At 46.8% G+C, this 11,903-nt stretch overlaps 1 protein-coding gene across 1 annotated transcript; it reads left to right on the top strand.

Annotated features, from left to right (window-relative positions):
• Positions 1–5,210: 5,210 nt before the first annotated feature.
• On the top strand, positions 5,211–7,269 carry Hoxa4 (homeobox A4). The gene is made up of 2 exons (XM_052173746.1): positions 5,211–5,780; positions 6,271–7,269. Exons 1-2 carry the CDS (start codon positions 5,270–5,272, stop codon positions 6,615–6,617), a joined length of 858 nt encoding a protein of 285 aa, XP_052029706.1. The 5' UTR covers positions 5,211–5,269; the 3' UTR covers positions 6,618–7,269.
• Positions 7,270–11,903: the final 4,634 nt, after the last annotated feature.

The raw sequence follows: 11,903 nt of genomic DNA, 5'->3' as shown, positions 1-11,903 counted from the left end.
TGACTATCACCACAAAAGATAAAATGGCTCGGAGTGACGCGTGTATCACGGTGTGGACTCCAGGTGAACCCTAGTGGTTGAATGACCTCAATTACAGAGGAAAGGATAGAAAATTCCTCTTTTCAGGAGTAATACATGCTGTATTTCATACTGAATTATCTCTTCCATTCTGAGGGAATAGCAGCAGGTAAATAGGCATGGATTATCAAAACACCAAAACCTTAAATGCTGGAGAACCAAGAATGGTTTGCGGGTTTGTCACAAAGTAGATAAGCTTAGAATTCATCAGGCAGCCATTAAAAACCAAGTAGCAAGTTTCTAATATTTCATTATGCCCTCTTTATATGACAAAAAGGAGAGTGATTCTGATTGGTCAGGGCGCTTTGGTTTTATGTTGTAGAGTAATCTCCAAGTGTGGGAGAAAGGGGCAGATAGCTTGCAAAGCTTATTCTTGCCCATTTTCAGACATAGACTACTATGCTCCTGCTCCCCAACTGCAGCTCACCAAACGCCAAGATTGTCAGAGCAGAGAAGTGGAAGCCCTAAGGATAGGGATAGGATTCCTAAAACCTACACCACCAATAAACAAATGCTCATCAGTGTCCTTAGGTTCATGCTGTTGAAGTTTTCCTGTTCTAGTTTTTACTAAGCCACCATGGGACATAGGAGGACTGCTACAATCTGCAAATGAGCACCGGTGCAGACGGGCAGGAAGCCGCTGTCCTACATGCTCTGCCATGCTGCAAAACCACTGGGCTTCTGTTCTCCAGAAAATACTTTTAAATAATAAGTGTGGAACAGGGTGGGGGCAGGGATGAGGGGCAGACTGAGGATGGGAAGGGAGCTAAGGAGGAGCTGGGAGGGTGGAAGAGAGAAGCAACCCAGTGTTCAAGAAGCAGACAGGGAATCATGCCTCATTTGTCTGTTGCAAATGAAGTGTTAACCAATATTTTATTTTTCATACATCTAAATTAGCTTTGAGTGTCTGGGTTGGACTCTATTTACTAGGGAACATATTTTCCTTTCCTATATATTGACCTTCAAATGATCAAGGTAGGAAAACAATAGTGACAAAGATAAAAAATTTTTTCTTTTTAATTTTAGGAATAACTTAAGGCCTCAGAATGTCAACCTTGCAGGGATGTTTAAGACAGCCCTACACACTCAGGCTGATTAGATTTAATGGTGCCAATTGTATATTCAGTGGAAAAGTAAATATTTTCCAAACGCTGCCTTCATGGAAGCAAGTAACCAAAGTATGTCTACTGTGCAATGTGTAAGCTTTTAACTCTGGCCAGGAGCTGGGAGCCAAATAGGTTTTGCCAGATGAGATGGAAGGGAAGAACTGTGGTCACTGCTGTTACAGCAGTGAGCATGTCACATCTGGTCTCTTGAAATGAAAAGAGCAGAACTCAGCCCTCGCTCACCCAAAAAACATGTCTCCTCCATGGAATTTGTCACTGTATTTTTGGTTAAAGCCAAGTGACATCCTTAAGAAACATTTTAGCATCAATACTCAAAAAACATCCTTTTAGCTAGTTTACTGACAAAAGATACCTGTGGAAGTCACTGCTTTCAGAGGGCTTACCTCTTTAGAAAATTTTGATCATTAGGATATAGATAATCCTGGGTAAAACTCATGTATAATCAAAAAATGAATATTAGTCCTATGTCTGGTCTGTATCGTTATTTTAAACCATCACCAGGAAATTACACCCAAAACAAATTAATTGGTAAAAATGGATGGTCCAGTGTTGTTTTTCCATAGCCTAGTGTAAGTGGAAGGAAGCCCTTCAATGCCACTACCAGGCAGTTTAAAATCCTGCCATTCCCCAATTTACTCTGGAGCCGTGTTTGAGATAGAGGACAGCCTGGAGGCCCTCGCACTGAAGAACAAAGGACAAATACAGTCAATACATCCCATAATGCTTACATTTCCTTTGCCTTTTCCCCTTGGTTTTTCCTGGGAAGGACTGACCTGGGCAAAGCACCCAGCTCTCTAAAAGACACTGTATAGACCTTTTAGAAGCGCAAAGTCCAAGGCCGAGGTGAACTTCAGGTCAGCGCGTCTAACAAATATGAAAATGTCGGCTGGTGAGGGCGCGTCTGTGACTTAACAAAGACTGTCAATGTGTGAGATTAATAAGAAACAAAATGCGCACGGTGTCACTGTTCGGTCACTTTGAAACTTGGGACAGGGTTGCATTCAAGTGGGAAGGCTGCTCCAAATATATTCAAAATGATTCAAATCAGATTCAAACCAGGCTGCAAACGCGGCATCCTCCTCGCCCTCCCTCTCCCTCAGACTCCCTTCGACTCCATCTGGGATGCAAGGGCATGATGAAAAGTTATTTCACTTAATGGGGTTTTAAGATAGCGATTTGGGGAATATCTGTTATCCCTGCACATGGAAAGGAACAATTGTGCTTACCAGTTTCCCAAGGAAAAAACAGTGCTTCAGCCCCGCTTGGGACTAGAGCCAGTTGGTGTGCGAAGATTAGCACTCTCCCTCTCTGCTCCATTTCAGGGCATCCCATCTTTTCCCCAGGCAAGATGCTGCTGTGGTAAACTTTGGTTTGTTTTTCTAATTGAGTTAGTTTCTCTCTGCCTCTCATTTGGTGTCTTGGATCTTATGTAAAGGCAAGAGATGCTTCTTAGTTTTACTGTTTTTTTTTTTTTTCAAAAGATTATTTGATTCAATGGGATTTTGCTATGGCTTGCTTGCAAAGGGAGGCTGTGGAAGGTTCAAGAAAGGTACTGAGATTGTTTATTACAGCCATAAATCTTGCAGTAAAATGTCAAAATGTCGGTGTGTGAGATAACACTTGGTGGTCCTGGCTCCGTTTGTGTTTATGATAGAAGCTCAAAGACAAGTTACAGGCCTTGAGGGATTCTGTGTAACCCCATCTTCCTTAAGTAATAGAACCTCAGGAAACAGATAGGGTTAAGTCATCTAGCTTAACGGTATACAAAACAGTGCCAGTGTCTCCTTAATACTTAAACGTAGAAACTCTGTAGACCATTCGGAGGCTAAACAACATGGATTTTGTGTTTTAGAGTCTGTAAATAATATTAAACAGACATGATTAGGACTCTGGTGCTCAAGGTTGGTGACACCAAAACCAGGATTTCCTCAAGCTTTTCATTCAACCCGAACACAGGCAGATATGCAATACATATATATTTGTATATATGGTATATACATGTGCTACTTGTGTTAGAAATGTCCAATTTATATACCTATTTTCTTGCTAGAGACAGAGATCAGCTTAGAGAAGTCACATCACAAGCTAGATTTGCTTCCTCTGGTCTAGAGAGGATATCGAACGATTAGAATCTTTGTTGGTTTCCAACTATGGCCCAGATTTCATTTTTTTGGTTTAAATTCATGGTGCTTCCTGTCAGTGGACAGCTCTTTGTACCAGCACAGGCACCCAATGTGGAAAATCTCTTTGTACTACTTCAGGATGATTTCACTAAGAAACTAACATGATCCCCCTTTTCAACCTCTTTCCCTAAATTACTTTAAAGATTAGTCTCTATAATAGTCTTTATGTGTCTAAGCATTAAATGACCATCTATCAAATAAGATATGTTCCAGTATTTAGCAGCTCAAGTGAGTAACAGATATGAAGATAGAACAACGGACAGTCTTTCTGCAGTGTCTCTAGGCTTGGGTTATAGCGTTCCTTGTCTGCGTTTGAGACTCAGTTGTGAGAAGGCTGTGGCTCTATCCTGCTATCTGAAAAACAACTAGGTGCACCAACTGCAATCGCTTTGCATGCCAACAGGAGAGTCATTTTTAGAAGGGTGACCTGCTAGTTTGCACTGCTTTACTGTCGTGCAAAGGATCTAGGCGTGTCTGCTATTCAGAAAAAAAGGGAAGAGGACAAATACAGTACGAATGAGGCATCAGTATTTACTTCAAAGATCAACATTAGGTGGAATTAATAAGTAATTTATTTGTTAATAATGGCATAATTAGTTTACCCATCAAATTTCAATTACCAAATGGCAGGCAACAGTCCCTTTCTCCCTCCTTTCCGGAGCTACTGATATCGTTAAAATGCTAATTTTCAGCAATTCAGAAATTACAGGCTGGCCTGTAAATATAGCCCTTGCTCTAGATCCTGCCTGAGGAAACACCCTCCAAAAGAAGGGAGGGAAAATTCCAAAAGAAGGGCGATTGACAATCAGACCAGGAAGGGTCTTATTGTATCTCAAACTTGGTTTTGTTTGCTGGTTGTTCTGAAAAGCGAAGTTACTCGATTCGAAGCCCGGTTTTGTGCAGGCGTCGTCTCTACTCCCACTCTAGGGTGGAGGTATCACAATAGCTCCTGGTAAAGGAGGCAAATTTAACTCTCATCAGCACCTCCATCAACTGCATGTAGGAAGGTTCCAAATCTTTAAATGAAAAATAATGTACAAATTCTGCGTCTGAAAAACAAAAGAGGAAAAAAATAAGTATCCACGAGGTTTTAGTAGAACGCCCTCACTTGCTGTCCTTCCTTGCCCGGATTGTTCAGCGGCCCTTCCACCCATCCTCCCTGTGCAGCTCCAGCCTGGCTTCGCAAAGCAGGGACTCCCTAACAGCCCGGTGGATTTGCAGGGCGTGGGCAAAGAATCAACGGGCTAGACAAATGGGTCTGTAGGCCTCCTTCGTTTTATTCCAGAGCTAAAATAAAAAGCCAGGGTCTGCTTCTTGGTGCCAGTACCCTTTCCTCTCCTGGAGGGTCTCGAACCCTCGGAGGACCACCAGAAGCCTGGTTGGACTGGAGGTCAGTGCTGAGTCGTGGCGACCAGCTGCACAGAGGCCTAGGTCAGACGCGGGCACGACCAGGGCTCGAAAGGACCCACAGTCTACCAGGCCCCAACTTCTCAGCCGGAATCCAAGTTGGGGGGTCCGAGGAACCCAATCTCGCTCCTCCCGCCCCGGTGGCTAGCAGCATCCATCACGCATCCCCCGCGCGTTTCCTGATCCGGGTCCGCGCGCGCGGATTTCCCATTGGCGGGATCGCAGCACGTGGGGCGCGGGGGCGGGGCGCGCAGGGCCACGGGGAGCGCGAGCGGGCGGGGGAGGAGCGGCGCGAACTTCGGCGGCGACAGCGGGAGGGGGAGGGGCAGGCGTTTGACAGCGGGGGCAGGGGCGGGCGCCGGGGCCCGGGGAGGAGGGGGGGGATGGGAAGCGCGGCGAGAGGGGGAGGGGCCTCGGCGAGCGCAGAAAAACGACACCGCGAGAAAAATTAGTATTTTTGCACTTCACAAATTAATGACCATGAGCTCGTTTTTGATAAACTCCAACTACATCGAGCCCAAGTTCCCTCCCTTCGAGGAGTTCGCACCGCACGGTGGCCCGGGCGGTGGGGACGGCGGCGTGGGCGGGGGTCCGGGCTACCCGCGGCCTCAGAGCGCCCCGCACCTGCCGGCCCCGAACCCGCACGCGGCCCGCCAGCCCCCCGCCTACTACGCGCCGCGGGCGCGCGAGCCCAGCTACCCCGGGGGCCTGTACCCCGCGCCCGCCGCCGCCTGTCCCTACGCCTGCCGCGGGGCCAGCCCCGCGCCACCCGAGCAGTCCCCGGCCCCCGGCGCGCACCCCAGCCCGGCCCCGCAGCCCCCTGCGCCCCCTCGGCGCTGCGCTCCCGGCCCCACCACCCCGGCTGTCGCGACGGGGGGCAGCGCCCCCGCGTGCCCGCTGCTGCTGGCGGACCAGGGCCCGGCGGGCCCGAAGGGCAAGGAGCCGGTGGTGTACCCCTGGATGAAGAAGATCCACGTGAGCGCCGGTATGTGGCGCCGCCGGGAGGGCAGCGGGCGAGGGGGCGCGGGGCAGGGCGCGGGAGGGGACCCCCATCTGGCCGGCGCTTTGGCTGTGGGTGTGTGCGCGCCGCCCGCAGCCTGGTCCTAACGTGAGAACCCTTTTGTACCCAGGGTCCCTTTATCCTGAGATTTACGAGACGCCAAACTGTTAGGGCAGTAATTATAGCCCCCATAAATTTAATTGCCCTGGCAGAGGCTCCCGGCCATGTGTCTTTGAAGCTTTTCTTCAGCCCCAATGCCCAGCACCATTCTTTATTGCTCTCGGGTGTTTCCCGTTGTCAATAGCCTGTGAAACATTTTCTTTGCCGTTTTTATGTATCTTGTGTGAACTTGGTGTCAGGTTATTATATAATGATGATGTCCAATTGCTCTTCCCCACCCTATCTCCTCTCTCCTCCTCTCCTCCTCTTCTACTTCTTCCTCTTTGGCCTTCTCTTTCGGGGTTCTGGCGTTCAGTCAACCCCAGTTATAACGGAGGTGAGCCAAAGCGCTCTCGAACCGCCTATACCCGGCAGCAAGTCTTGGAGCTGGAGAAGGAATTCCACTTTAACCGCTACCTGACCCGGCGCCGCCGCATCGAGATTGCCCACACGCTCTGCTTGTCCGAGCGCCAGGTCAAGATCTGGTTTCAGAACCGGAGAATGAAGTGGAAGAAAGACCACAAACTTCCCAACACCAAGATGCGATCTTCCAACCCTGCCTCGGCCCCTGCCGGCCCGCCTGGGAAAGCACAAACTCACAGCCCACACCCCCATCCCCACCCTCTCCCTGGTGCTTCCACACCCATTCCCTCCTCCATATAATCTAGAGACCTAGATCAGTTTCCGTCACGTATGTGCCCTACTCATCTCCTGCTCCTGTCCTCATCTGCTCCTTCCTAAGTAAATATGAGACACCAAAACAAAATCCAACTTGCTGGAAACCATAACCAAAAAAGATGACAGTATCCCTGCTTGGTGTCGGTGTGTGACCCCCCAAGAGGACGTCTGTCCTGGTTACTGCTTAATGGAAGAACCTGCTGACCTGGACAGCTTTGCCAGGGTTGGACACCTGTAAGGAAACACTGGCCATCGACTACCTTTGAGTCAGCCAGACAGCACGTGCTGACTGGGGGCTCAGACTTGTATGTTTGTTGCAAGCAGAAGCAGCAAGCCGGTTGGTTCCCAGCTTCCTTACCTTCCTCTTCTGCATTAAAGCAGCTCACATGAGCTTTACTGAGTAGACATTGTGGACCTCACCAGATTATTTAATTCTCAAAGTGTGTAGACCTTGATGGTAGGTGTGGCATGTAGTTTCCTCTCCTTGCATTTATTTAAGATACTGTCATAGAGATATTGTTGTCTTATTCTGGGGCACACAGTCTTGGGGAGAGGGAAATGCATTTAGATCCACTTGCAAACTGTACAGAGCGAAATGGTTGTATAAAGAGGAATGTGCTAAGAATAAACTTCAATTTCTAAGACTTTAAAAACCTAAGAGACAGATTTGTGTGTGTTCTAAGCTTAAAACCAAACCAAACCAAACCATCCCAAGCCTCCTCTTGGTTGAGATATTGGACCTAGCATGCAGAAGCCTTGTAGACAGGGTGGTGAGCTGGGGTCACATTCTGAGTACACTCACAATTTGTGTGTGTGTGTGTGTGTTCAACTTGATCTGAATTCTTGCTAGGTTTGACCCACAATGGAAGTTCCAAAAAGCAAGAGGCTCTTGAGCCCTAGACAGCTCTTCTTCCCAAACTTGGCCAGGCTCTCAGGCTTCAAGTCTCTGTAAGGCATAGAAATGTGTCTGCCCCTGCAGTGAAAGGTGAGCCCTCTCAGAGCAGAGGCCTGGAGCTGCTGCAGCTGTTCTACAGGCTGAACTCTGAGCACACTTGGAAACACGCGCTCCCTTGGCATTTGTTGCACCTTCACACTTAATCTGCCTGTTTCCCTGGAGATAAAAAATAGTTTATGCAAAGGGTTGAGATTGCCTTTTGGTTTTTGGCTGGTCTTAAGGTCTTCGCGCTGAGCACAGCTTGGGAATTTTTGTTTGCTTCTTTAAAAAGTGCTTTTAGAGTAAAGTGAACTTTCCCACCACACTCTCCAAAGTACCCTAGGAAGAAATAAGAAGCATAATGCACCCCAAAATGCACCCTAAGAAAGGTAGATCCGGAAGAGTTCACTGTTGGAAGGAAGCCAGACAAATTTGGGCCACTTTCCTCAAATGCCCTGTGGTATTACTGTGCACTCCCAGAGGTCCAGACTCTGAAAACACAAAAACTCATCTCTCAATCTCTGTAACTCTAGTATTTGTGCAATGGTTGAAATTTGGTGCTCAGGCACACACACACACACACACACACACACACACACACACACTACACATAATATTAGAAGTGCCAACCTGGCCTTGAAACAGAGCAGTTTGTGGGATTTCATGGTAAATGAGAGAGAGAGAGACAGAGACAGACAGAGAGAGACAGAGAGAGACAGAGAGAGACAGAGACAAAGACAGAGAGAGACAGAGAGACAGAGAGACAGAGAGAGAGAGAGACAGAGAGAGAGACAGAGAGAGACAGAGACAGAGAGACAGAGAGAGAGAGACAGAGAGAGAGAGACACACAGAGAGAGACAGAGAGAGAGACAGAGAGATCTAGCTCTGTATTTTCCTAAGTGGATCAAGCTCAGCCACCAGTGTTGTCCAAACCAGGGAAATCTCCTCTCTCCGCATAGATAATCCAGTTTTTAGAAAGAAGCAATGGGCTCTAGTCTCTGAGAGGCCAAGAAAATTCATGGGGAAAGGAGTACACACACACCTTCCCAGGTCAGGAAGAACCTGGCATAAAGAGCGTTTTCTAAGGTGTGAACAGGCGCTAAGCATTTCTGAAGGTTATGTAGCTGCTGCTACAACTTATTAGCCTCCCCCTACACTTACACACACTTGTAAAGCAAAATTAAATCACACTGAAAATAGCAATTTCCCCAGGAATCATTAATCACCTCATACAATAAATACTTCTTTGTAATTCAACAGCAATTCTGAAAGGCATTCTCTGGGAAAAGTCTTTGTAGGAGGAAGGGATCTTGTAAATAATGCTTTCTCTCAGGCAAATAGGCATCATTTTGGATTTATATATATATATACATATATATATATGTATACATATATATATATGTATATATATATATATAAAATCACTCAGTGGAAATTGAGTATCAAGCCACAAAACCTCAATATTTTTTAACTCAGATTTTCATCACATAAGGTAAATTCTTATATTTCTCCTCAGTGGGGAAGGACACATCTGAAAGATTCACCTGGAGATCATGGTAGGTAGGATATCTTTCACTTGTTCATTCAGAAAAGGAAGTGAGAGTCAAGGCCACTTTTTTTTCCTGCTGGTTTGGGATAAGGGAGCATTTTTGTATTGACAATTGATAGTACTGGTGTTTTGTAAAAGCAGGATTATTGAAAATGCTACAAATGATTATGCCATCTCTTCATGGTAGGCGTTCTATTTGTGATTCAGCCTTTAAGGGGGCTTGCTGTAACAGCTTAGAAAATCTCACTGTGCAAAATCCCTCATTGTCTGCCCTTTGTCAGGGCAGCCATAAGAGTTCACCGAGAGGACAAATTTTCTATCTCATTAATTGTTTTTCTTTTTTAAAGCAAACCTACTAGTCTTTCAAACCCTTGACCTTTAAAGACAGTATTTTGTGTAAGCTGTAGGGTTCTCTTACCAAAACGACCCCTGCACATGCTCTCCTGTTCCCTCCCCCCTTATCTCCCCTCTCCCCTCAATACACACTTACCAGGCTTAGTCACAGAGCCAAGCTGTGCATGACTCTGGAGAGAAAAGTTTTGTCAACATCTGAAATCAACCTAAATCGGATAGGAGACACTTTAATGGTCACAGTTTGAATTAAGTACTTAACACTCTCCCCCTTGAAGAAAAATGGCAGTTTGCAGGCGTTCTTTGCTAGTTTTGCTGAAATCTACGATATACCCGGTGTTTTATTACAGCAGGAATTCATCTGTGACAGGCAGAGTGGAGTACTTAATACCCAGGATGGAGCTCATGGGAAGATTACTCAGATATATGGGTGGGCCCAACTCACACTGACTCTGTCTTCATACCAGCAATCCCGGGGTGCCCTAGTCCCTCTCCTTCTTCCCTTCTACCACATCTCCTGGGCACCTCTGGTCCCCTACTCTCTCACACTGTGTCACTGTCCCCTGCTGCTTTCTCTCCAGCAGTTCTAGCAGAGAAACAGATCAGCAGCAGCAGCAACTCTTTAGAGTGGAAGGAGAGACACCTCAAAGAATAAATGTAGTGGGTTCTGTACAAGCAAAGGCCTTCACCGGCATTCTATTGATGCCTGCACATATAAATGCATATATATGCACATGTATTATATATATAATATAATATTTATATATAATATATATACATATATATGTATATACATATACATATATATATATCCAAGTACAAACTCAGACTCAACCTTTCCCGACAGCTGTTCCTGGCATCCCTTTCCTATATTATACACTGGATCAAGTAAAACAAAACAAAAGTGCTTTGCACCTCAAAGAGGTACCTCAAAGAGGATGGTATGTTCCCAGGCAGTGGTGGCCACGCCTTTAATCTCATTATTTGAGAGGCAGAGGCAGGTGGATCTTTGAGTTCGAAGCCAACCGTGTTCTACAGAGCAAGTTCCAGGACAGCCAGGGTGACAAGGAGAAACCCTGTTTTGAAAAAACAAAAGCAAACTAACCAACAACAACAACAAAGAGGATGGTATGAAAGTCAGAGGAGGAGGGGATGAAGACGTGGGATAGTGCCAGGAGGTGTCAGGAAGCCTTCTAATCTACAGCTGCTGCCTTGGAGCTCCTAATCTGACGAGGACCTGAAGGGTTCCAGGTGAAAGGAGTCCATTTTGCTTCACTTGTCTCAGTTTACACTGAGGGCATGGAAGCAGTTGAATGACTCTTAAAGCTCTCTAAGATAATGAGCATGTAGGTTGTCGAGCCGTTGGCCTCACTCTGGATGGACAGGAGTGCATAGGCATCTTTCATATATGAATCTAGGCTGCTGCTGCTGTGCAGCTCACACAGGTGTGTGCATAGTCTGAAAGAAGAAGGGATGTCTCATTAAAGCTGCCCTGGGGCATTATGTGACTAAACTGTCTTGGCACTCCAGCAGGTGGGCTGACTGCTGGGTTCAGGTGAGGGATGTCTGGTACTTTACTGGGCTAGTAGCCCCAGAATGACCAATTCTGCTGTGCTCAGCCGTAGCACTTCCATGCTCTTCCCTTTTAGGGCAAGGGTGCTTGTGTTCTGGGGGGGGGCTGGGGAACAAAAAAGCCAAGTATGGGCTTTGGTTGCAACTGACAAAGGTGTAGCGCCTGTCAGAGTAGAGGGAGATATTGAAATTGTGATCTTTTGTGGTCATGTGACTCGTTAAATAATTAATGCAGATAATCAGGAATGGATCTGAGACATCAGGGCCCCACTTCTAGGAATGAATCTCTCAGTAGTGAGACTTCAACTTCCTATTTGATTTTTAAATACACACACCTTCAGATTTATCTCCAAAGGCATTTAAATCCTTCAGGAGGGCAAGCAAGAGCCCTTCAACGTGGAGAACTGAGCTGTCCGGCGATCACCAGGTCAAAGGCTTTCTTGCAAGATTGCTGGGAGTCCAGGGAGGCTCTGTGTCCAGGGAAATGTGAGTTCCGGCTCAGACATTTTTTTTTTTTTTTTTTTTTTGCGGTCATATCCTGGTTTTGGTGATGAAGTGGGACAGACGAGCAGACAGTTGGTAATGTTCTGATTCACGCTGGGGAAGGCTTCAGAGATACCACAGGAGGAGCACGCGGCTTTGTTCAATTTTTCCCCGGCGTTCATAAATCACCAGCGCTAGGCGAGCGAGGGAGCAAGTAGAAGCCAAAAAAATGCGGGAGAGAGAGAGGCCACAACGGCTGCAGCCATTGCAGAAGGAGGGACGCGAGCAGAGAGCAGCGAGCAAGCGAGCGAGCGAGCAGCAGCGTCTCTCCGTGACTCATTAGTCTGAAGGATTTATGGGGAACAGGAACCCTGAATATTAG

The sequence above is a fragment of the Apodemus sylvaticus genome, chromosome 2 (genome assembly GCF_947179515.1).
Source record: "Apodemus sylvaticus chromosome 2, mApoSyl1.1, whole genome shotgun sequence".
Classification (NCBI taxonomy): domain Eukaryota; kingdom Metazoa; phylum Chordata; class Mammalia; order Rodentia; family Muridae; genus Apodemus; species Apodemus sylvaticus.
This window is presented reverse-complemented; position numbering and strand designations above follow the sequence as displayed.